Source organism: Dasypus novemcinctus, chromosome 13 (genome assembly GCF_030445035.2).
Source record: "Dasypus novemcinctus isolate mDasNov1 chromosome 13, mDasNov1.1.hap2, whole genome shotgun sequence".
Taxonomy (NCBI): domain Eukaryota; kingdom Metazoa; phylum Chordata; class Mammalia; order Cingulata; family Dasypodidae; genus Dasypus; species Dasypus novemcinctus.
The window spans coordinates 74,776,267-74,803,281 of NC_080685.1; the positions used below are offsets into that span (position 1 = coordinate 74,776,267).

Genomic DNA, 27,015 nt, shown 5'->3' on the forward strand with positions numbered 1-27,015 from the left:
ATCATTTCCCTAAATGACTCAAGGCAGACTTGTACTTCAGTTCCTCAGTTCTACATTTTTGCAGATGTGAGAAACATAGCTCTTCACTAACTTTAAATATTTATGTATTATTGAAAAAGTTGAGATGACTTTCTATCCACTGATGTATAACTATGGAATAGCATTCACAAGTGAACTAGAGAACGATGTAATAAATTAAACATTATTTTAGTAAGAGAAGATGGAAACATCATTGGTTTTCTTTTCTCAATTAAATATGTGTGAATCAAAAGAAAAAACTTTTTTCAGGTTAATCCATGGCTCAGGAAAAGAAGAAACAAGCAAAGAAGCCAAAATCAGGTAAAGTCATAAAGTTTTTTGAACAGCCTTATGCTATTTTAAACATTCTTGATGTCAAATATTTGTCAGCACTTGTTTTGGAAATATTTGGTTACAATGCAATGATTGTCCATTTGCAATAGGGAAAAGAAAAGCCTTTTGTTTATTGAGTAAATAACTGTTAAATCTAACGTGGTTTCATTTTTTTAAAAGTGTAAGAATTTTAGCCCCTCAGAAGAAATAGTAACAAAATCCTTATTGAAATACAATCTCAAATACTTTACTGCTACTGAGCGAAAAGTGAAAGAAACCGTATTTTACAAATGCCACCCCCATCCTTTCACACGGAAAGCCATTATTAATTTGTAGAGATGTTCAAGTGATTACCAATTTGAAACTTGTTTGGTAGCCAGAAGGAGAGATTTTAGCTTTCGTCCAGTGTTCTGAAACTAATGCTTTTTGTTATAGAGCTAAGGAAAAAAGAAATAGGCTAAGTCTCCTCCTGCAGAAACCTGAGTTTCAAGAAGAGACCTACTCTAGTAGATCTGGGCACTTGGCCAGTAATTCAAGGTGAATAACTTTTAATTCTTTTGGTGGGGGAGATTTTGTGGATTCTGTCAAGAAAATTTCAAGAAAGAGAAAATTAGAGATTTATATTTTATTGGAAATTATATAGTAATATAAAGAAGGTTAGAGATCTCATTTCAGGAAACTAGAAACTAGGAGTATTTCATAAAATTAAACCAATGAAGTAGCTTGATCTATTCAAATACAGATTTATAGGCACTCAAAGTTACATACCAATCAACTAAAAATGATATATTTTAGTCCTTATAAACTGGTGAGCTCATTAAAGAGTTTTCACATTTCAATATTGTAATAGAAAATTACTATTCTTCTACTCCTTGGTAGATTTCTTAAAAATCCTTATATGTAGCATCAAGTAAAACACAGATAGTTGTTATTTTGCAATTTTAGCCATTTTTAATTCAAAAAGAAAAGAGCTTTATATATTTACTAGTACAAATTCTTCCAAATTTGAAATATAACTGATGAAAGATCCAAGACAAATATATTCAACTCTCTAAGTTTCAACATCTCTAAAATATTTATTGTATTCAAAAGTACTTTATATTTCTTATCCCTTTGAGATTTATTAGTCAAACTTTCTGAATCTGTTTTTTAAAAATTGCACGATATTGTTGTAAGAATTTCAAGGAAATTGCAGTAAAAAAAGTTTTTTGTTTTTTTTTACTGAAAGATACTATCAGATTAGATTTTTGTATTTATTGATTTCATAAAAGGGTTGACCTGATTCCTTTTATTTTGTTTCTTTGTGCTTTCTTACATAACATGATTGTTCTTTTTCCTTAAAAATCAAACAATTCTCACAACAATTTTGAAAATTCTGCATTTTTTTTACTACATTGTTAGCTAGACAAAATGCCAAAAGAAATTAGACCAATGTTTTTGAAGGTTGCCAGTGTAAATAAAACTTACATTATATAATAATCCAAGTAGAAACCCTGTGAAATGTGACAGAAAAAAACTGCAACATAGCATATGTGAAAACAGATTCATAAACAGAATTAGGGCATACTTCATTATAAAATATTTTGTTTCTTCAATAGAGTCTCCCCTGAAGAAGCAGTGAAATGGGGTGAATCATTTGACAAACTGCTTTCACATAAAGGTTAGTGATATTCTTTCCCCAGATATTTTATTCTTTAATGGAAAATTATACAAACTATGCATGTAATTATACAAACTGAAGTTTGATTAGTAATCTACAACAATCGGAGTTTCTGATCAACAGAGGAAGCTAAATGGTAAAGAGGCAACTAATGAAAAATATTTTAAAGATATTCTATTTGGATTAAGAATTACTCACTATGGCTGAAATAATAATAGTTCTCTATACTGTGGTAAGCAGTTCTACATTTTAAAATCTAAATTGAATTTAGAAAACAATTGAGTTTGTTTTTAGGATTAAATAAGATAAATATGTCTGGACAGGATTTAAAGTAATGCTTCCATAATTAATTAAGCTGCCTTTTGTATGTTATTTTATTTTTTGAAGTTGAAATAAAGTTAAAAATTTTTATACGAACCCTTAGTTTTATTAAATCCCAGGTCATCCACATTATTGTTATTGTTAAATTTATCTGAAATTTAAAGTAGTCTTTTTGAAAGACTACTTATAAAAAGTAGGGATTCTTAACTTTTTATTTTATAAATGTTCACTCTGTGACCTACGTATCACTCATCTATTTTTAAGGCAGAGTGTTGTAGAAAAGTTGAGAAGTAGGTGAGGATTTACTAGAAGGTGAGAACAAATATTGAAACCCCTATTTGATTCACAATGCTAAGATAAAGCTGAGGTTAGAAGGCATGCTATCTGGATTTCTACTCTCTAAGGTCAACTTATAAAAGATACAGGTCAATGAGCGTTTTTGTCTTTACACAGGCCATGATTTCTTTGACGTAGCAAAACTGACTTGTTAAACAGAGGAGGACACAGGGCTGGGCTAGGGTTTATTCTCTGCATGGAGCTGGTCAGAGTCGGCCGCAGAAACCTCACTTCCTGACTGGGCATGAGAAGACACTTTAGCAAGCCTGCAGCTTGTATTTGCACCTCAAAAATTTTCCTGTTCCTTATTTCATTCCTTGAAACAGAAATTCTTCCCAGTTCTTCCTCAGACCTCTCCAAGATGAGGCTAGCTAGACTATTCTACCTACTGTTTAAAGCATTTGTTCTTGGATTTCACAACCCAGTTTGGCTGCTCTAAGGGATTTCTTTGGCCAGAACAACTATGAGTAGGGTACTTTAATTCAGCATCAAATACTGTGATGCATTTGATAAAATAACAACTTTTCTTGTCTAGGCTCATTCTCTGTTTTTTCCTCTCCTTAATTGTCCAACTTTCCGTAAGGTCATAGTTACCTGTTTGTGTTTGTCAGACTTTACTGACATAAGGATTCTATTTCTGTGGACTTGTCCTGAAAACTTTCTCACTTCCAATGAAAACAGATTTCTGCCCCTGAATTTTAACTCAAACAAAGAAAAATATAGGTACAGAAATTAAGTCTTAAATTTAGGCAAGGATATCATCAATGAGAATGGAGAATAGAGGTGAGAAAGGAAGTTTATGCTGACAGAAGAATAACCTGTTCCTCCTTTCTCCTGCCCTTTATTTCACCTTAATCCTGCTATCACTCCTTTTCTGGAAAACAGTAAGTAGTCATTCTCAAGTACTCAGTTTTCTTTATTCACAATTTCCAGTCATTTGCCAACTACTTTTACAAACCAAAGTTATTTTAAACCTGTCCCATCCTTGGTATTTCCATGGCTACTGTCTTGATTCAGGCCCTCTTCAGTTCTTAATAGGCTGATTACTACAACCTATGTGAACATCTCCTCCATAATCCATTCCCCCACAATATGCTTCTCTTTTTTCTCTCCTCTTATTTACAGAATTTTGGTGCATAGCTAGCTGCTCTTTAGTATCTTCACCAGTCAGAGCAAGGGAAAAAAAGACAGAGGAATGTAATTTGTTTTCTTCAATTTAACTATATATTAGAAGGAAGCAGATGATTTTCATCTGTGCATCCCCCCAAATCAGCACATAACTTGCTTAATATTAATACTCACACAATATAACTGAGTTTTTTGTTAGGAAAACATTTGTTCATGAAGAATCCCTTTGAAATTTGAGCTCCAGTTCTCATCTGTAACATAATGCATAATGGTTGTATAATCTGTCCTTCAACTTCTTTAGCTATAAAAGGAGATATTCCTTTACCTTCTAGAGAAAGAGATTTCTGTCAGAATTAAATGAGGTAATATGAAAAATAAGTATTAGAATCCACACAAATGCAAATTGGTACTATTATTATGGAAAATAATAATCACTATCAATATAAAAGTTAATAATCTTTTTCTGTTTTTACATTCTACTCCAAGCTTGACAATCATCAGATAATCAAAATTTCACTGGAAGTAACATATAACATGAATTTATTTATTTTACTTTATAAATTTGTATATAATAATTCCATTATATACTCATGACCTATTCAAAGAGAAAAAAGATTCAGAGAGGGCAATTAGTCCTACAGAGAATCCCCACCTGACATTCTATAATCATTCTACTTTACAAGTAAGCAAATCCAAATGGACAAAGTTGAATCAATCGCTTTCTTTTCTCTCTCTTGGGGGAAATACTAAAGAGCTATACAGTACTAGTATTTGGGCCTTTTGAAAATAATTCATACTATGTAAGATAGAAGTACGATAGGTGAGTCATTGGCTTCCCTTGATGGAAAAATATAAACTGATTATGCTATGGAAAATACAACTAACTTTGAGTAAGTTCTGAAAGGAAATGCATACTCTTCTTTTGGGGAAGGAAATAAGTACTTCTCCTTACATTTTTCATGTTGTGGTTTTACAAGTTACCCTTCCCAATTTTCAGTAACCAATTTTCTGCAAGATAAACGATTCCAGTATTCTGCAAAGTCAAATTTCTGAATCAAACTTACCCATAGCACACAACCAATTTCTTAATCTATCTAAAGAATAAAAATAAATAAAATTCATTCTAAATTATAAATTAACCAATCACATATATAAATCACTATTGTCTAAAAATGACAGGTCAAAAGCTATAAATCCAAATATTAAAGGAGAAACAATGTGACTTAGTATAAGACATTACTGTTCTTGGGTTTCCAAATTCAGTTTCTTGAAGTTTGCTTCATTTGGTTTCCTGGCATCAGAAAAAATACTCAACAGATGCCAGAGTTTCAATTTAGAAACATGCAATTACAAGCATTTCATATTTGTATGACACATTGAGCCAGCTTTTTCCAGTGTGAATTCTAATCCCAGGTTATATCAAGCACTTTTGACAGCTGCATTTACCACTGCCGCCTTGCCGCCTTCTAAAGGGCTGTTTAGTAAGTTACTGCCTCTGGGTGAGAAATAGATCCATTGTGACCTGACTCAATGCAGCTGCCCAAAGTGAGTAAGAGAAACAGGAACTAACCACACAATGTTGTGCTTTACATTTTAAAAGAACATTTACTTAAAAGTTGATATAAATGAACCACATTTCCATTCATCATTAATTCATTTATAGCATGCATGTTTGTTCTCCACTATTATATCCATATTTTGCCAATAAAATTCACTCACTGGTTAACTCACTATGTGAACTCATACCATGTACATCATTTTTCTTGATATTAATGCCGTGACTTCATTTTGAATGTACTTATGAAACTGAACACTAACCATGATAACAAAGGGCTGTTGCATGATATTTCCAAACAGAATGGCTAGTGTGTAGTGCACACAATACTTTGTGAATTAATGAAGGGCTCTCACTTAAATCATGTTTGTGTTTTTTCTGGAAGACTTCTCTCTGAATTCCATGAAAGCTCATTTTCTCCTGTTGCTCCAAACTGAAAATTCACTCCTGCAATTGCTCTTCCTTAATGCTTGGTACATATGTACATATGTACAAGGTATATATGTATATACCTTGCCTATTAATCTCCATATTCCTCCAAAGTAAAGATTTCATTGTCTTTATGGTAGCTTAGTAGTAAAGGCTTCCTAGCGTTAAATAAGGTGAACTTAGATTCAAACCTTTGCACTATCTTTTACTAGCCATAAGATACAGGGTGACTTAAGTCTCTAAACCTTAACTCCTTCATCTGTACAAGTGGGCTATACTCTTATAAAATGACATTGTATAAAGAAAAGACACGTAGTAATGCCAAGATTTAGTAAACACTCAAAACTTACTATTGCAATTAATATTATTGTATTCTCAGAATACAACAAAGTCCTCAGGTTTATACTGTGTGTTTCGTAAATAATTTTAATAAATAAGTAACAGTTTCAGTTGCCTGTCAACTTTTGGTTGGACTACATCAATGAGGTATGACTCAGGTTGAGTCCCCACACCCTTGCTGGGTCTGATATAAACAGACTCACAAGGACAGACAGAGGGAAAAAAAGGAGCTGGCATATTTGATTCTGCAATGTGAGAGAGGATTTCTTAAGCTCAAAACCCCTATGGAGCAGCTCAAGAAGATAGCAGCCCTGTTATGTGCCTGATAACTTACAGCTGAACTTGGGAAGAGAGCAGAACAGATATAAGAGGCCTGAAAGAAACAAGCCCTATGCCTGGTTGCTCAAAGCTGAGCCCCAAGACACAGTATATTCTGGAGCGGAGACCTCCGTAGAGATTGGCAGCCATCTTGCTTCACTAGATGCCAACAATGTCAGGATCAACAGTAGCTGGCTTTGGTGAGAAGGCAACTTTTATGGTGCCTTGAGCTGGACTTTTCACAGCTTTGGCACTGTGAGCTTTTGCCCCCAATAAATACCCTTTATAAAAGCCAATATATGGTTGGTACTTTGCAATGGCACTCCTTTGGCAAAATAAAACAGTGTCAGTATAAAACATTTCATTAAAATTGAGATTCATTAATAAAAAAGTAATGGCCATATCATTCTGAAATCTTGACAATTATTTTTTAACTCAGTTTAGGAATAATTTGTCATTTAAGCATTAATTAATCCATGCTTATACATGACATATAGATAGAATAATTGAAGCCATATTTTTTCCTTTCACTGAAGCCAGTAAAATTTTATCCATAAACCCAATAAAACAGACATATAGTTTCCTCTTTCCAAATTAAACCTAAGCTGAAACAGACTGTTTTCCCTTATTAACATAGCATTTTATTTTGCCAACTGTACTCAGTCTCCAATTAAATAATAATAGAGGAGCAAGTAAGGACAAGCTAAAAAATCTCTTATGATGGAAGAAGGAAATGCAGGCCATAATTCCTAATCAAACAGAACAATAATGTCCAATGGTCTTTCTGATATCAACAGAATGCACATTTCCATATTGCTACTTTTAATTTTTTTTAATTAGGCCTACTTGGCAATGTTCTCATAATTTTGCAGTTTTGCTTGCAATTACTTGCTAATATTTAGCCAAGATGTCCTCTTTAGATATCTACATTATAGCTGCTACCAAGAAAAGAATATCAAGGTATTGATCCTGTAATAATAAGGCATTTCAGAATTCTATCAGAAACTGCAATGAATCAATCAGTTCAGAAGATAGTTCCTAGAGAATGAATTAAGAAAATATAAATACTTTTGAGAAATCAGTCCAGGAAAACATGGGTATTAATTTTGGGAAATGAAAAGCAAAATATTTTAGAAATTTGAAAGAGGAAGGAAGTATGGGTACTAAGCAACTGTTTTCCATTGCATTAAAGCTCAACAAGGGGAAAGATCTCAAGAATAATTGTTTTTTTATCAAATATGACCAGAGGTTAGGCCTTGGCTATATCACTGCCTAAGTTTGGTTCAAGGCAGTTAGTCTGTAGATGTTATTTCCTGTGGTTTTGCTTTTACTAATGTACTTGTTGTCAAATTCTACTTTAATTTCAATTTAGATGTTGAGAGATATGTTTTACCCCAGTTCCCTTGTTTCTAGTATCTTCATCTATGAAACTGAATATATAGGACACATTTCTAGCATTTGTTGTGAAGTTTAAATGTGGTAATACATATAAGCAACATTTAGCTCCCAAAGCCTATAAATATGGTAGAAATGTAAAACCTTTTAATTATTGCTAGAAATCTATAGTAGAGATTCATTCTTTTTACTTCTTTCTACATAGAACTTTTTCAATGTTAGAAATACTCATTGACCATGTGGAGAAGTTGTAGAAATTAGTGAATATAAGAAAAGGAGGTATAAGTAAAATGATTCAAGCAGGCAAAGAGAGTTATAATTTCTTTATTTCACAATTTTTCTAGTCATAATGCCAGAATGTTTATGCCCCTTATGCAATATGTGATAATATGACAAAGCCACTAACAAGCTACTCAGAGCAAATCACTTAAGAGCAAATAATCATTAACGCAATGTCTCTCAGAGAGCTTTTAAAAAGTATTATTTATGTATTCCACTTGAAATCAATTCACTGAAAGTCCTTGAAAATTGAAAACTTTCCCCTCCTCCAAAAAGAAATCAAAAACAAAAGTAAGGGGATGGGATGTGCCTCAAGCAATTGGACGCCTGTCTCCCACATGAGAGGTCCCAGGTTTGGTTCCCAGTACCTCCTAAAGAAGAGGAGACACAACGAGCCACAACATGCAATGTTAAAGCCCTCTTCAGGTAATTCTCATGAACAATGAGTTGATACTTCTTCAGAGTCAGGGAATCATAAAGTACTTTTACAATTGCCATTTAATAGATGAGGAAACTGTATCTTAACATTATTTATTCAAAGACTAAAATAATTTAATAAAGTAAATTGATTAAGACCCAGCTCTCTTGACTTCCAGTCAGGTGCACTCAATCTATTGTGCTTGAGCTGGAATATGGGTAGTGTTTCTCAAAATGTGGTACCCAGAGCAGCTGCAGCAGCAACAGCTACCTCACCTCATCTTAAAATTCTTGGGCGCCAACTCAGCCCTACAGCATCAGAAACTCTGTGGATGGAGTCAGCCATCTGTGCTTTAGTAAAGCCTCTATGGGATTCTGATAAGTACTGAAGAAGCACTGATGTAGATACTTGCTGTTCACAGGTAGTTCATGGGCCAGATTTAGAGCCTACTAGAAATGAAAAATCTCAGCCCCAACCCTATAGTTCAAATTTAGCCTTTTAATAAGATCACCAAGTCATTCAAATGCACATTAAACTTTAAGGAGCACTGATGTAATGAATGGCTATATTTTCTCATGTATCTCCCACAAAATACAGAAAGAAAAAAAAATCAAGATTTTAGACAACAGGCTACCAGGTGTGCAAATCAAAGATCCTGAAAGTCTAAAGATTTCTTTGTCTAACTTCCCAAGTGATTCTTTTTTAAAAAAATTTAATCTAGATCTAGGAAATAGTTGTTTCTACAAACAAATTAGCTTGCTTCCTTTTTTAACGGAAGATCTTTTGTTTCTCTTATTTATAACCTTTATCATATGAACTTTATTTTATGTTGCCTCAAACTCTTTCTTAAAAGAAGTGGAGAATGAGTAAATATATTTAAAATAAATCAAATTAAGAGCTACAGTAAGGAGTATGATGATGAACATGGGATCCTTATCTACACTGCAATGAAGTAGGTAGCTTGCTTTGATTTGCCCATGGAAGACAGGGATGTGATGAAGAAACAAATGATAATAGATGAAAATAAGCATCTTCTGACCTAAATTCAGAAGTCATAGACCACAGGAAGGTCATATTAGACCTTCTTGTGTATAAACAGACCAATCTTATTGGGAACATAGTACAACGGGATGTTGACATATCTCAGTTCTCATACCAAAGTGGTAAGGTAGGTAACATCCAAAGAAACTGAAGCTCACATGGAATCACGTACTCAAGTTCTTTCCACTGCTTCATTTTGGTTCCTATAAAATCTTCAATTCCTAAGACATTGCTGTTCTGTATGCCTAATTTTCTTCCTGAGAAAGAGATATTGTGCCCTAAAACTATCAGCATCGGAGAGCAGATGTAGCTCAAGTGGTTGAGTGCCTGTTTTTCATTTACTATGTCCTAGGTTACTTCCCCAGTACCTCCTAAAACCAAACAAATGAGAAAACCAACTCTCATTGGGGAGCAGATGTATCTCGGTAGTTGAGTGCCTGCTTCCCATGTAGGAGGTCCAGGATTCAATCCCCAGTGCTATCAGCATCATCTTGTCTATGGATTCAGGGCTTGGCACTGAGACAAGATATTTTAATGACAGTGGTGGTGGGAATATTTTGAGAGATCTTTTTATGAACTGTACTCTTAGAAGTTATTATCTTCAGAGCAATTGAAGTATACAATCATTCACCTAAAATCTTCATAGAAAGGGACAGGAGAGAAAGGATTTAAATCTATTCTCCTAATATGCAGTGAGTTGTGGTATGAGTGATAAAGGAGAGGCCTAAAGGAAAAGACCATTTCTTTTAACTTTAAGCGTACTCTGAGTACCATATTTTTATCATTGTTTTATTAAAATGAAATTTTTATACAATAAAATACCCTGATATTAACTGTACAATTCGATGAGTTTTGGCAAATAGATATAATCATTTAATCCAGCTTTATTGCACTGGCTAGGACCCCCAATAAGCAGACATCTTTGTCCTATTTTTGATATTTGGGGGAAAATATTCCTTTTTTAAATATTAGTTATAGGCCCTTTTTTACCTTTGTAGATTTTATCAAATTGAAGAAATTGCTTTCTATTTCTTGTTTGCTGAGTTTTTTTCATGAACATGTTGTTGAATTTATGTCAGTTTTTTCTCCATCTATTAAAGTGATCATTTCCTTTTGCTCCTTTACATTGTTTATGTCTTGAACTACATTTTTTAAATGTTAACCCAACTTTTCATTGATGGGATTACATATTGTGCTTTGTATGAATTACTGTATTTAATTTGTGTATATTATTAAGGATTTTTTTCCATGCAGGATACTGGTCTATAATTTTATTTCCCATTTTCTTCCTTTCTCTCTCCATTTCTTTCTCTCTTCCTTCCTTTCTTTCATTTTTCTCTCCTCCCCTTCCTTCCTCTCCTCCCCTTCCTCACTCTTTCTCCTTCCTCCTTACCTCCTCCTTCTGCTGTTTATCTTCTTTTGCTTCTTTCTTTCTTTCTTTCTTTCTTTCTTTCTTTCTTTCTTTCTTTCTTTCTCTCTTTCTTTCTTTGTAATGGATTTGTTAGGTTTGATTATTGGAGTTTTTCTAGCTTCACAAATTGAGATTGGAAACTAATAATTCTTTCATTGTTTCCTGGAAATTGAATACAATTAGAATATTTCTTCCTTAAATGTTTGATGGAATTTTCTAGGCAACCATCTAAGCCTTGAGAAATGTTCAGGGGGGCACAGGACTTATTTATTAAAAAACCAATTTATTAATTGAAATAGGGTTAACAGATTTTCCATTTCTTCAGTGCTAATTTAGGAATGTTTTATCTTTCAAAATAATTTGTTCATTTCATTTCAGTTATATTTATTGGCATAAATTCGTTCATAATGCTCTCTAATTATCTTTGTAATGCCTATAAGATCTGTGATAATATCCCTCATTTACTCCCTGATATGAAAAACTTTTGCTTGAGGTTCTATTTTATTAATGTTTTCAAATTAGCTTTGTTAACTTTTTCTACAAATTGTTTTTTCTTATATTGACTTCTGCTCATTTTTTTTCCTATGTGTTTAATTTGCTTTTATTTTTATGCTTCTTAAGGTGGAAACTTGGATCTTGATTTTTATACCTTTCTTCTATTAGTAGTATAGGATGTCATGCAATAAATTTCCCTCCAAGTACTGTTAAAGTAAGCTGCATTTCACAAATTTTGGTGTGCTGTGTTTTCATTATAATTGAGTTGTGAATATTTTCTAATTACCTTTGTGATTTTCCCTTTGATCCATAATTATTTAGAACTGTGTTTCTTTATTCCTAAATATTTGGGGGCTTTTCTAGCTAAGCTATTGCTGTTCACTTTTAATTCAATTTCTTTATAGGCCAAGGACCTTCTCTGTAGGATTTAAATATTTTGAAATTTCGAGTTAATTTATGTTCTTGCATATGGCCTATGTTGTCTAATCTTCCATTTGCACTGGATAATATGTGCCAGATAGAGTGTTTTGTAATTATAAGGTAAATTTGTTTGATAATGTTGTTTAAGTTTTATATAATCCGAATGATATTCTGCCTACTTGGTCTATGAATTAATGAGAGAGGAGAATTCCAATTGCAATTATGAATAATTATGAATTTCAAATTTTCCTGCTTCTTTCAGTTCTGTCAGTTTTCTTCATGTATTTTATTTTATTTTTTTGTTTGTTAAAAGATTTATTTTTTATTTATTTCTCTTCCCTTCCCCCGCTCCCCACCTCAGTTGTCTGCTCTTTGTGTCCATTCCCTGTGTGTTCTTCTATGACCGCTTCTATTCTTATCAGTGGCATGAGGAATCTGTTTCTTTTTGTTGCATCATCTTGTGTCAGCTCTCCTGTGTGTGTGGCACCATTCCTGGGCAGGCTGCACTTTCTTTCGCCCTGGGTAGCTCTCCTTACAGGGCACACTCCTTGCATGTGGGGCTCCCCTACCCAGGGGACATCCCCTACTTGGCAGGGCACTCCTTGCACGCATCAGGACCCCGCACGGGTCAAGGAGGCCCGGAGTTTGAACCACGGACCTCCCATGTGGTAGGCGGACGCCCTAACCACTGGGCCAAGTCCTCTTCCCTTCTTCATGTTTTTTAAAGTTCTTCACTCAAGTTCATACAACAGTGGGATTGTTATGTACTACTGATAAATTGAACCTTGACCTTTTCAAAATCACGAAATTGAAATAATCCTAATTTTTAAGGCCCTTTGTCAGGCTACACCAGATTTCTTAAGCACATTTCTTATCAATAAACACTGTATTTTTTATCCTTTTCATTGTTTTACTTCAACGTCCTGATTCTTTGCATTTCACACGTGTCCCTTATAGCTAGTTGTAGTCTTGCTTTAATTTTTAATCCACTATGACAATCTGTGATATTGAGATGTTCAGTCCATTTACATATAATATCATTATTGATATGGAGAGGATTGTTTCTAACATCTTAGCATTTATTTTCTGCTCTCCCATCTTTGTTACTCTTGTTTTGTTTTGTTTTGTTTTGTTTTTGCTGCTGCTGTTGTTGTAGTTCCTCTTTTCCAGTCTTCTTTAGACTGGATCATTTCTACGTCTGTCTTCTTGTGCGCTTAACTCCTTCTTCTGCAGTCTTCCCAAAGAGTTCTGTATCTTGGAAATTTTAACTTTTAAGTTTCATAACTACCATTTGATCTTTTTTTATTACCCCATTTTCTCCCCTAAGGTTTTCCAGGTATTCACTCATTATATTTGTTTTAACCTTTAAGTTTTTCAACACACTTATAAAAATAACTGTTTTCATGTTCTTGTCTGCTAATTCCAACATTTTGTATATCTCACAGTCAGTTTCTATTTACTTCTTTTGTAACTGATACTGGGTCATATCAGATATTTCTTTTACTACCTAATACAATTTTATTACAACTGAAAGTTATGAGGAAATATTTTATGGAAGTCTAGATTATGCTGTCTCCTTTTAAGTTTTTGGATTGTTTTTCTGGCAGTCAGTGACATTACTGGTGGATCCTCTTTCAGACTAGATTGGTCCTTTAAGGGTGTTCTCTTTCAGATTTGCCTTAGTACTAGACCTAGGTACTTAGTATTTATTCTGACATGATCTTTCTTGATATTTCCGCAGGCCTGAGCCAAAATTCCAAAATCTCCCAGATCTGGGCAACCTCTCATATCTCCATTCACCTCTCAGCCTCACAGCAGCTACCCTCTTCTAGGCCTTACAGAGTTTGCCCACATGCAGCCTAGCCCTCAGTCAAAAGGCTGCAGGGAAGCTGTATGCAGACTTCTGTGCTCTTTCTATTGTCACCCTAGTTTTCAGTATCCTGTCCCACAGATTTTAGCAATGCCATAGTCCCCAAACTCTTATTTCTGATACCTCTGCTCTACCATGAGCTTCATGTATTCTTGCCCTGAAAATGTCCCCAGGTAGAAAGCAAGAGCAAACCCAGTGCTCACTTCTTATGTTTTTCTTCTTACAATGTTTCTCATACCTGCTGCCAGTTATCCTCTGTTTTAAAACTGCTGGTCCAGTTTTATTTTTATTATGGTCAGAGAACAAATATGGGTCTTGCTACTATCATGGGCCTTTTCTCCTTTTTATTTGAATGATAATATTTTCTTATTTTTTAAATTGCTACATCCCTAATGATGAGAACAAGTAAGTTTTCAATAAATGAAGGAGCTGCTCATGAATTAAAGAATTTCAAAAAATGAAAGAGTTCAGCATGCAAATTTATTTAATAAGATAGTTGACTAAAATGATAACTACTCTATAGAATTAGTAACATTTTGCTTATCCCAGGGATATCCAAAAGGGAACAGTGTATCTTCAGGAAAGTGTGCCAGCTTGTGTGAAGTCACATAGGTAGGCATTTACCACAGTCTTCAATTTTGCACATCCCAAAAATTAATGTTATCAACTTGTTAGCGGACCAAGAAGGACCCGACTCTCAACAGAGAGATCATACTAGCAGAACTCATGAGGCAGAATTCCAACTTATTATTATAAATTCAGAATAAAAATGTCATTGGTAGCCACTTCTCCCTTTTAGGATACCCACACAAGAAGCCAAATCATAAGAATATTTTTCCTTGTTGAGAATAAAATTAGAATAGTAAATAAATGTTTAATGGTATGAGGCTAAGATAGGTGTTGATTTCTTCAATGGACTGAGATGTTATTAATTTTAGATACTTGTATGTCTGTACTGACAATAAGGATAGCCTTACTGTCAAGGCAAAACACTTGAAGGTGAAAGGCTAAGCTCCATTTCCTCAGGACCAAATATCTGATGGGATCTCATGACAGTAGCCTGGAACCCAGTTTTTTTTGCTTTCGTTTTGTTTGTTTTGCATTTTTTCAAGCTTACCTGACTCTGGAAGTTTCTCTTATTAATTTGTAAATTTGCAAATTTCTCTTGTTATATGTTTACTATTTCATTAAAAACCAACACATTTCACAAAACAGTTCAGAACTGTTTTGCATTTTTAGGGAAAATGTGTATTTTTCCCATCTATTCAATAATGTATTGATTATTTCTTACAGTAAATAGCAAATGAGTAATTACTTCATGCTGGGGTTTGAGGATTTGATTGGAAATTGGACAAAAGTTCCTCACCTCGTTGAATCTTACCTTATTCTTGAGCAAATGGTGAAGTCTTTCCAAATGAGTTGACCTCTAAATTAAACCTGAAGTGATTAGACTGGTGACATTAGAGTGGGAAAGGAAAAATATTTCACACAAAAACTAAAGCTAGGTGGGAACATGGTACATGCATGAAATTCTAAGTATTTCTCTATGACTAGAGTTTAGAATATGAAGAAGATCATGGGAAAAGATGAAGAACACTATTTAAAATTTTTAAACATTGAATAACGATATTGGTTTTGTACTATAAAAAGACAATGCTGACACTGACTGCAGTGTGAATATTAATAAACTGGGAGAGTCAGGGGAGAGGTGAGGGAAACCTGAAGTGAGTGTCACCAATTAGGAGGTTGTTGTAATAATCTATGTGAGAGATAATCTGGTCTGAATAGAAGTAATTTCAGATCGAATAAATAGAACATTTATAAAGGAGGCAAAATTGATAAGATGTGATTTTAAATTAGGTACAATTTCAAAGAAAATTGGTAAGCTCTGAGGATAAGTGCAAGATTTCCATCTTAAGTAATTGACTGGTTGGAATCATTTACAAAAACAGGGAACATATGCAGGAAGGTTTGGGGAAATATGAATTCAGCTGGGACACAATTACTTTGGCAGGTAATTCAATGTAAATATTTACCAGATTCTAGTTGATAAGATCTTGGAGTTCAGGAAAGAGATCTGGGCTGGAGATGAATTATGAGAATAATTGGTATATTGATTATAGCTGAAGTGTTGAACTGTTGCCTAGGAAATGGCCTTTAAAAGGACAAGAAAAGAAGGATAACCTGAGAAGGATCCAGGGAAGCAACAGTCAGAGGCAGAGAGTAAATTCAGGAGTGTAGTAGGAAATTACAGACAAATTACAATCATGCCTGCTACTGCAGAAATATGGAGTAACACATGGACTGAAAGAAATTTCATTGAATAAAATGTATTATACTGGAAAAAATTATTTAAATGGAGTGATGAGTAGAAACCAAGTTTATTGGGATGGGAAGTAAATGGGGGTGGTGGGGGGGAAGAGAAGAGGTGAGAAAATTAATAGATAAAATCTAAAAAATTACCAGAAAGGCTTTATTATTGTGAGGAGAAAAGAGATAGATCAGCAGCTGGATGAATATCTAGAGTCAAGAGAAGAATTTTCAGTTAATAATTTCCTGTAACAAGATTAGAATCTTTTAATGATATCAAAATTTAATTCAGGCAAACTTTTCTGTTTTACAATATTGTTTGTAATGCTTCATTTTGCCTATGGGTACTGGCAACACATGTAAAATATAGTGGGATCAGGGTGGGAGGGATTTCATGAGAAATGGTGAAAGAGAAGATATGAGGAAAAGGAAGAGAGTGGGAGATAAGAGAGGAAAATAAAAGAGAATGGTATTAAAAACAAACAAACAAAAAACAACCTGTGAACATTGCATTTCCTTGGGGAACAGAAGAAGGTAAGCCAGCACAGATGATTGCACAGCATGGAGAAATGATCAGATAGATAGTGGACCTAAAAAATAGGGTTTCCAAGAAATTTAGGATTGAGAATATTTCAAGAAGAAATTGGTCAGTATTATCACTTGCTGGCAAGTGAGGAATCTATACTAGATTTATGGGATTTCTCTATTAAGAACTTATGTAATAGCATAGAGATAAATATGTCATAACCAGATAGGAAGGACAAGTATTAAGAAAAGTTGCTGAAAAATCATTTAAACCTAACAAAACTTGATTTTTTCTGAGATATTTGTTATGATAAATCCAGAAGGAAAAAATTTCTCTCTTCATTATTTCTATAAGTCACTACTTTTATAATGTTACACATATTGCATGACGTCAAAATTATTTTGTTGCATCTTCTTATAAGCTCTCAAGACTTCCAGAGGACAGGGAAGATATCACACATATTTTTAGCCTAGTGCTTAACACAGTACTTATCAGATAGAATATGTTCAATATAACTTATTAGATACATAATAATTTTTCACATTAAAAAGTAGAACATCAAAATTTTGCTTCTAGGAAGATGGATTAGAAGTCTTTTCCTTATTCCTCCCTCTAAGTACAACTAAAAGCCTTGGATACCATACATCAAACATGTATAAGAAAACAACTGTGGCGAGAAGAAGGCAAAATGGCTTGGGAATTTGGGGCCCAAGGAACCAAACAAAGGTGAATTCACTGGATTTTCTTTCTGCCTCATGTATCCCAGACTTGTTACTGGAAAGGTGGGAAAATGGAAATACCAATAGGCACAGACAAACAATGCCCTAACAAAAGCCTGCTGTCTCTAGCAAAAGGAGAAGTGCAACCTAGCAACTTTTTGATGAAGACTTCTTTACGCCAGCCAAATGCCACAGGAAAAAATCTAGTTCCATTCCAACCTATTCTTGCAAAACCATGTGAGAAGCAAAAACTTCACTCTCACTACATTGTAATAAGCCACATTCACCCTACCCTCCTTCTCCAAATTGGTCATGTCAAAGAATGCTGAGTAGGGAGCCAGGATTCATTTCCACCAGGCAAAAATGAGGATTTCACTTCCACTGTGTAAGTGAAAACAACTTGAGGAGCCTGGATTTCCAACTCCACTTAGCAGTAAAGACACCCCTTCCTCTCCTCTCTAGATTTCTTTTGAAGGAGTGATATTAAAGGAGATCTGGTGGATAGTGGTAATAAGGCCACCCCATGTGATATCATTGAAGGCCACTTGAGGAGCAATAGCAAGGCACTCCTCCCCCTTATATTTAAGCAGATATCTTTGGAGGCCTAGTGGAAAACACTTCCCAGAATAAATAAGGAACACCCCTTCGAATGTAACAAAGGATGAGTGAGGAACCTGGACCTACACCCCCATCTGGCAACAACTAGGCAGCACCCATTCTTCTTATGCCAGAATAGCAAACCAGCTAAGTGAACAGCTTAAATGACATCTAAAATCTCATAGCATAATAACCAAAATACAATGTTTACAATTAAAAATAACCTGTAATGCCAAGAACAAAAGAGATCTGAACGTGAATGAAAAAAGATAGTCAGTAGTTGCCAACAACAAGATATTTATCTGACAAAGATTTTAAATGCCACCATAAACATGTTTCAAGGAGCAATTGCAAACCTTCTTGAGATAAGTGGGGGAAAAAGAAAAATGGAAGTCACAGCAGAGAAATAGAAGATATAATAAACCAAATGGAAATTTTATTACTGAAAAATATAATAAATGAAATAACTCAAAATATGGCCTTATATGAATGGAAAAGAATGGAAGGAACAGAGGGAAAAGAACAGTGAACATGAAGATAGAATAATGGAAATTACTCAGTCTGAACAACGAGATTTTCAGGGACTAAACTATAATAAAAGATTAACATTCATGTTAATAGAAGATTCAGCGGGAAAGAAGTAAAGAACAGGATGAAGTATACAAAGAAATAAAAGCTGAAAGCTTTTCATATTTGGAAAAAAGACATAATAAAATATGCAAATTCATGCAGCTGAGAAGACACAAACAGCATAAACACAAAAATATCCACATCATGCCACATTATAGTCAAACATCTGATAACAAAATACATAGAAAACACCTTAAAAGCAGTGAGAGAGAAATGACAACTTATCTAGGGGGGAAAAGAATATAAATGATAGCAGATTTCTCTTCAGAAACCATGGATGCCAGAAGAAAGTGGGGCAGCATTTTTTAAGGGCTGAAAGGAAAGCTGTCAACCCAAAATCCAATTTCCCATAAAAATATCCTCCAGGAATTGTGGGGAAATAAAGACATTCTCAAATTAAAGAAAACTAAGACAATTTTTCACTAGAATACTTAATATAGAAGAATAGCTAAAGGAAGTTCTCAAAATAGTATGGGATAATAAAAGAAGAAAACTTGCAATATTATAAGGAAGGAAAAATACAGAAACCAAAGATATGAATGCATGCAACATGCTTTTCTTCTCTTCATGTGTTTTCTAAATTTTATTTGACAGTTAAAGCAAAATTAAATCACTGTCTGATATGTAGAGGAAATATTTTTAAGGTATATTATAAACAAGGGAGATAAAGGAAAGTAAATTGAAGTAAAGTCTCTACACTTCATTCAAATTGGTAAAATGATAACTCCAGTAAATTGTGATAACTTATGTGTATACAATATGAGAACTAGAGCAACCACCAAAAAAGTATGTAAATTGATGCAATCAAAAACACTATAGATCAATCAATATGGAATTCTAAAAAAAAATGTTCAAGGAATCTTCAGGAAAGTAAAAGAACAGAGAAGTGAAAATGAAATGTAACAAACAGAAAACAAAAATCAAAATAGCAGTCAACAGCCCTAACATATCCATAACTACATTAAATTTAAACGGTCAAATAGATGAATTAAAAGATAAAGATTGGCAGAATGGATAAAGAATTTAAGACCTAAGTATACACGACCTAAAAGAAGCCTATTTCAAATATAACAATATAGATAGATTGAAAGTAAAAATAAATAAAAAGCTATGTCATGCAACTATTAATCAAAAGAAGGTAGAAATGTCTATATAAATATTATATAAACTGTAAGAGCAAAGAAAATTACCAGAGATAAACATTGATATATGCTAGTCCACCAAGAAGATATAGCAATCCTATGTGTATAAAACAAACTGAGAACTGCCTAATATGTGAAGCCATAACTGATTAAACTGGAAGGAGAAATAGACAAGTTCATCACTACACTTGTGGATGTCAACACCTAAATCCCAATAATAGATAGAACAATTAAGAAAAAAATCAGCAAGGATATTGAAGAACAATATTATCAGCCAGGAGGACCTAATTGACATTTATAGAACACTCAACCCCATAAGATCAGGAACAAAGCAAGGATGCCCACTTTCATCATTCTTATTCAACATAGTGCTGAAAGTTCTAACGAGTTGAATAAGGCATGGAAAGGAAATAAAAGGATTACATATCAGAAAGGAAATATAAGTCTGTCTCTCTTAGCAAACAACATGATTTTCTACCGAGAAAATCCCTGGAAATTTAGCAAAAACTCCCCTAATAAGTGAGTTCGGCAAAGTAACAGGATATAAGATAGTACGTTAATTTCAGTTGTATTTCTATATACTAACAATAAACATAAAGAATAGAATAATATTTATAATCACTCCAAAATTACTAGGTATAAATCTAAAAAAACATATACAGAACTTTTCTGCTGAAATCTACAAATGTTGATGAAAGAAATCAAATATCTAAATAAATTTAGACTTAATTCATGTTCATGGACTGGAAAACTCAGCATAATAACGTTGTAAATTTTCCCCAAATTGATACACAATTTTAACATAATTCTTATCCAACTATCAGCAAGAATTTTTGTAAATCTAGACAACATTATTCTAAATTTTATAGACAAAGGAATTGGAATAGGAAAAACAATTTTGAAAAAGGAAAAATATAGTCAGAGGAATCAATATACCTGATTACATGACTTATTATTTGTATATAGTTACAACAATCAAAGCTTTGCTCTCTAACTAGAGGGACAGATACATAGATCACTGAAACAGAATAGAGAACTCAGAAACAGACTTAACAAATATGTTCAACTGACATACTTGTCAGTAGGGGAAAGATAGTCTTGCCAATAAACACTACTAGAAAAATGGCAAATATGTATGTATATATGTTTATATATTTACATAGTTGTGTGTATATATATGTATGTATATACATATCATGTATGTGTGTGTTGTTTATATACATATATTTTACATCTTATACAAAAGATTAACTCAAAATGGATCATGTACTTAATTGTAAAACACAAAACTATAAAGCTTTTAGAGAAAAATTGGAGAAAATCCTTAGGATCTGGGCTAGGCAAAGACTTTTTAGACTTGACACCACAAGCACAATGCATAAAAGGAAAAATTGATAAAATAGACTTCATCAAATTAAAAATCTTTAATTTCTTTAATGTGAAAGGTCCTGTTAAAAGGATTAAAAATATGAACTGTGAGAAAAAAATTTTAGACCAAATATCTGATAAAGGGCTAGTATATGGTACATACAAAGTACACTCGAAACGTAGTAGTCAAAAAACAAGCAATCCTGTTAGAAAATGGACAAAGACTTGAAGAGATATTTCATAGAAGAGGATGTTCAGGTGACAAATATGCACATTATTAGCTTTAGGGAAATGCAAATTAAAATCACAATGAAATAGCACTATATGCTTACAGTATCAGAAGGGCTAAAATAAAAATAGCATCAACACCAATGTGTCTGTGTTACAGACAACTGAGTCACTCCTATGTTGCTGATGGGATTGTAAAAGGTATTGCCTCTCTCTGTAAAACAATTTGGCATTTTCTTGAAATGTAAATATGCAACCACCATATGACTAAGCTATTTCAATTCTAGGCACTTATCTCAAGAAAACGGAAACTTATTTTTACATAGAAACTTATATACACATATTTATGGAAGCTTTATTTGCAATAGCCAAAAAACAAACAAACAAACAAACAAAGCTGTAATAGACTATATTTCCTTCATTGGTGAATGGTTAAACAAATGGTGTAATCTCCATACTAGTGAATATAACAAAGCAATGAAAAAGAATGAACTGACAATACATGTGTCGATCTAGGTTAATCTTCAGAGAATTATGCTGAGTGAAAAAAGCCATCCCATAAGTATAAGGAATATATAATCCCATTTATATAAAATTCTTAAAAGACAAAATGATAGAAACATAATGAAAGAACAGATAAATGATTCCCAGGGGTTAAGGAAGGGTGTGGCATGGGAGGAATGTGAGTGTGGCTAAAAAGTGGCAACATGAGGCATACTTGTGGTAATGGAAATGTTCTGTATCTTAACCAGATCAATATCAATATCCTGGCTGTGATATTATATTAAGGTTTTGCAGGATGTTACCATTGTTGGAAACTTGATAAAGAGCACATGGGATCTCTCTGTATTATTTCTTGCTACTCTATAACTATCTCAAGATTAAAAATGTTTCACTGAATAAAATTGATTATAAGCCAATTATAAAACAAACTTAGAACACTAAATATAGTAGAAAGAGCACACATTTTGTAAGTCAGATTGCCTTAGGTTTGAATCCTAATTCTGCCACGTTTTAGCCATGTAAACTTTACTGATGGCAATTTAAATAAGTAATAGTCATCATCATCATCACTAACACTAAAACACATATTTAGTACTCCTTATGTTCCAGTTTCTGATCTAAGTTTGTTCAGATATTTTAAGAGATTTAATTCTCTAAACCGTTTTATAAGGTAGGTATCATTATTATCTACATATTGGGAAAATGTTTACACACTGAGAAACTGAGGCACAGAAAGGAAAAGTAATTCACTTGGGTCACACATCTAGTAACTACCCTGACTATGACATTTAAGGGGCTCCAAATAAAAGTAAAAATGAAGATCCCTACAATATCTTTAACCACTTAAGAGTTAGAAAGCAAGCTAAGAAACTATTAAAATACATATAAAAATACTGGATATAAAAATCATATCCTTCCACTTTGACAAATTTACCTTGTAACATATTGGAAGGTCAGTTTCCAATTTAAAATTCTATGATGCTCACAGTTCCAACCCTGTAAGCATGGCCTGCTGTCTTTCTCTTATTACCCATGCTTTGGTCCCACACTGTGAAAGACCTCCATGTACATTTGGTGCACATCCCAGGCTGCAGATTCTATCCTGCCCATACTTCTTGGGCCTAAGGGTATGAATACCAATGGGACTGTGCGCTGGATAAATGGGTTGAGGAAGAAGACTATGAAAACTTTGGAGACATGGGACATTTGGACAGGGAATTCCAGGGTCCTGAGTACTTGAAGCTTGGTCCAGAAGTAGGGGCATGGGCTCCAGGCGGCATGTCTTCTTGGCTACCTGGAACCACTCCCCGCTGGGGGCAGACATGACTGAAGGAAACGTAGAGGCAGGTGAAGAGTAAGGCCCACCTACCGATGTCTTTGTGTGACACTAGCTTCATTTCAAATGGGATGATACTTAGCTTTCATAGTTGTGAAGATTACCTTAATTATTTATAGGACGTCCCTCATATATACTGTGTAAAATATAGGTTTCTATACTGTATAAGAGGGAAGAGATGGAGGTTCACTTAATATTTGCAGTTATACTTTAAAACCAAATAATAAACTTTCTTAGCATTAATATTTCATAGTTAATAAATGTATATTGTTTCCTTGTAGATGGATTGGAGGCTTTTACCAGGTTTCTTAAAACTGAATTCAGTGAGGAAAACATTGAATTTTGGAGAGCCTGTGAAGATTTCAAGAAAAGCAAGAATCCTCAAGAAATTGTCCTTAAAGCAAATGCAATCTTTAAGAAATTTATCCAGAATGATGCTCCAAAAGAGGTATAGTAAAGATAATTATAAAAAACATATAATTTGAAAAAAATTTTGAGGGAACCTGCCTTCATGACATTGGAATCTCATACAGTCTACCACAAAGTAAGGATTTTCTTGAAGCAACAAGGGTTATTGAAATAGATCTCCATGTACAAACAGAGTGCATTGTAAGATATTGCATGAAAGGATAGGTATAAATGAGCCTGAACCATGGAGCTGTTTTCATTCTAGACTGAGGGAATACAATTAATTGCAACATTTATTCACTTGGCCAGATTAATCACCTTAGCCCAAGCAATCTCTTATAGAAACTAAAGATTTCCATAAGTGATGAAGGCAAAAGAAATCAACAAATTCATAGCATTTTAATATATGCTTATCTACCTACAAGTTTGTTTTCCCCAAAAGGTTATTACTCTCCCTCAAGGCAAGATAAAAAGAAAAATTTATAATAGGGCGATTACATAACACTAATTTATCAATTGTGCAAGTGAAAAAATCATGTTTTGTGCATTCCATGAACTAACCATATGATGTGGTTGCTAAAATGGCTTTAAGATGTGAAAAGTTTTGTCAACTATCCTTAGTTGTGAATTAAATAGAGTTTTTAAGTTTCTATTATATGTTTTGGTTTGCAATTATTATATTGTTAAGGGTATTATTAAAGAACTGGAGGTCTGGAACAAAGAACCAGAGACCTGAAATATTTTTGTCTTGAACATATTTGTACTTGTGGAGGAAGCAGAGTGAAGTAAAAAGAACAAAGCTTCCATTAACTAGCCCCTAACTGTGGGCAAATCTGTTTCTACATATGTAAGTAAACAAAAATGCCATCTTTACTAATTTCTTGATTATATATAAACATTATTTGTAATTTGTGTAATCTCTCTATTAAAATGCCAGTGTACCTAAAAACTCTTAAAGGTGTTCAATAAACACTGGCTGTTCATTGAGGTGTAAAACTGGTGTTATGTCCCTGTTAAGAATTCCATTTGACTATAAATAAGCACTGTCCATGATGCAGGATTGTCTACGTAGAAATTGTTCCAAAGGACATGATATTTTCCCTGTTTCAATGTGTTTCGATCTGCTCTATGTTTGAATGTGCTATTCTGTCTTCCCCAAGTCTAACCACATACATAGGTAAAAAGAAAAAAAAAAGGCAGCTGGTTGTATGGCATTACCCACTAAGGTAAAGAAAGGACCCTGGTCTGAAATCACCACTGTGAGATCAGAAAGCAGTTCTTTAATTCAAAACATTAAAGAATTTTATTTCATTATAAAGCATTAATACCTTAGCACATGTTCGCTTGTAGGAAAGCATCATAACATAAAGAAAAGACCACTGGATAAAACAAAACCCCTCACTTTGAAATCCCAAATATGCCCCCAAACTCACAGTGTGCCCTCGCTCAAATAGCTTAACTTCTGTGAAGTTTGTTATCCACTTTCAAAATGAGTGAGTTAAACTTGATCATCTCTATGATAATGACATCACATTCCATTATTCTAAATTAGCTGAGAGTGAGAAAAATGAGGAGCCTAGGAGCCAGATGAAATGCATAGACCTAAAAGAAGAAAAGCACCCAAGCAGCCAAGCACACTCCACCCATTCCAACATTCATTGTATCAGTCCTGCATTGATTGTCTCCCAACTGTGTTTACTTAAGTAATAGTCAACAATTAATTCTATTTTATGATTATCCAGGTTAACCTTGATTTTCACACCAAAGAAATCATTACTAGGAGCATCACTCAACCCACCCTCCACAGTTTTGATGCTGCACAAAGTAGAGTATATCAGCTTATGGAGCAAGACAGTTATACACGTTTTCTGAAATCTGACATCTATTTTGAGTTGATAGAAGGAAGACCTCAGAGACCAACAAATCTTAGAAGACGATCACGTTCATTTACCTGTAACGAATTCCAAGACGTAAAATCAGATGTTGCCATTTGGTTATAAAGAATATTAATTTGTTATTTTGATAGTAATCTTTTAAATCTGCCTCTAAGATATAGAATATTCATATTAACAAATGGGTACATTGTTTCCAATAAAATACATCATATGAAAGGACTTTAAAACCATAATTAAAAAACTTTTCTGCTAGTGATACACACTTTGTCAGTATATTCTGTAAAATTTTCCTTTTGAATTCATTCATGGTCAGAAAAACTTTTTACCTTTATTAAAAGGAATAAATAAATAATAATAATGTTTTATAAGATTATAAAGTTAAGCAAAGGTTGAAGTTTTTGCAGAATTGTCAAGTGTGACTAAAGATACAGTTTGGATATTGTTTTTCTATATGTAAATGATTTAATGTTCAGATTTTGTTTTTCTATGTTAAGCAGCATAGTTCAGGCATCCATACATTTAGACAGCATTGGACATAACGGTGATGACCCTCTATCTCTCAGTTTTAAATAGTGTATGAGTAATTCAGTTCTTACAATGAGAGAGGATGACATTTTTCTTGGGCTGCTGACCCAAGAATAACAATTTATCACATCTGTTTTAAGCCACCAACAGGCTTTAGGGAAGACCCATTCATTTCCATAGAATCCAGGTTAAACATAACCCAGGCTGATAAGTGAGAATGAGATTTACCTTTGTGCTCATTCCTAAGTGAGCATGAATTTACCTGGATATATGGAGTACACACTTCTGCTGGCCACGGAGATAGCTCAGATTATACTTAACTCCAGGTTGGGACTGAGCGGAATATCTTACCTGCTAAAAGCACTTATTATGAATATTAGGGGATGTCAGTGGTTTGAGTGATGACCAGAGTAAGTTTTTCACAGAAGTAATTAAGCCTCATTTTGGTACCTTTAGACTTAGAGTAGAAATTAGAAATGAGAGGAAGCAAAAAAGAGAGTTTTAAGACTCTGGAAATTCAATCATCTACTTGATGATTCATGCTTGAAATGTGTTCTTCCATTGGTTGTAATCTTTTTCCAAATCTCATTGAATTATGTAATATTATTCAAATAACATTAAACTAATAAGTATATCTGTCTTGATTTTTATGGAAATATTCAACTTTAGATGCATGATGCAAGGTCCATAAATGTCTGTATTTAAGCTGTCATACATTTTACGTTGGCAAATGTCATTTGAGTTGAAGTGTAAAATATAAAAACTTTAATCTATAGCAATAAACATTTTTAATTTCTTCATTCATGCAGTTAATGTTTATTTGATCACTAAATGCTTTCATGATTATTGATTATCCTTCCTGTTATCAGATTTGGCACTGATGTATTTTCTTATTTTAGAATAATTTGGTGATAGAAAGTATTAATTGAGGTATCACATCATTGACCTTATTACTAACTCAAATTTCTTGTATTGTTGTGAATGTGAAAACTAAATATCATATATTTCAGATGTCAATTAAGAAAATGAGTTTTAATTTTTGCTTGAGAACTTGTATTTTC

At 33.5% G+C, this 27,015-nt stretch overlaps 1 protein-coding gene across 1 annotated transcript; it reads left to right on the forward strand.

Moving 5' to 3' along the window:
• RGS18 (regulator of G protein signaling 18) lies at positions 1–26,754 on the forward strand. Its single transcript, XM_023586340.3, has 5 exons — positions 1–339; positions 787–888; positions 1,950–2,011; positions 23,408–23,574; positions 25,277–26,754. The coding sequence occupies exons 1-5, from the start codon at positions 221–223 to the stop codon at positions 25,532–25,534; spliced, it is 708 nt and encodes a 235-aa protein (XP_023442108.2). The 5' UTR covers positions 1–220; the 3' UTR covers positions 25,535–26,754.
• The last annotated feature ends 261 nt before the right edge of the window (positions 26,755–27,015 follow it).

What these genes read in the sequence shown, in the direction of transcription:
- RGS18 (XM_023586340.3), top strand. Translation starts at nt 221, where the DNA reads ATGGAAACATCATTGGTTTTCTTTTCTCAATTAAATATGTGTGAATCA. An exon ending in AGCAAAGAAGCCAAAATCAG is followed by an intron (nt 340 to 786) that starts GTAAAGTCATAA and finishes TTTTTGTTATAG; the next exon opens with AGCTAAGGAAAAAAGAAATA. An exon ending in AGAATGATGCTCCAAAAGAG is followed by an intron (nt 23,575 to 25,276) that starts GTATAGTAAAGA and finishes ATGATTATCCAG; the next exon opens with GTTAACCTTGATTTTCACAC.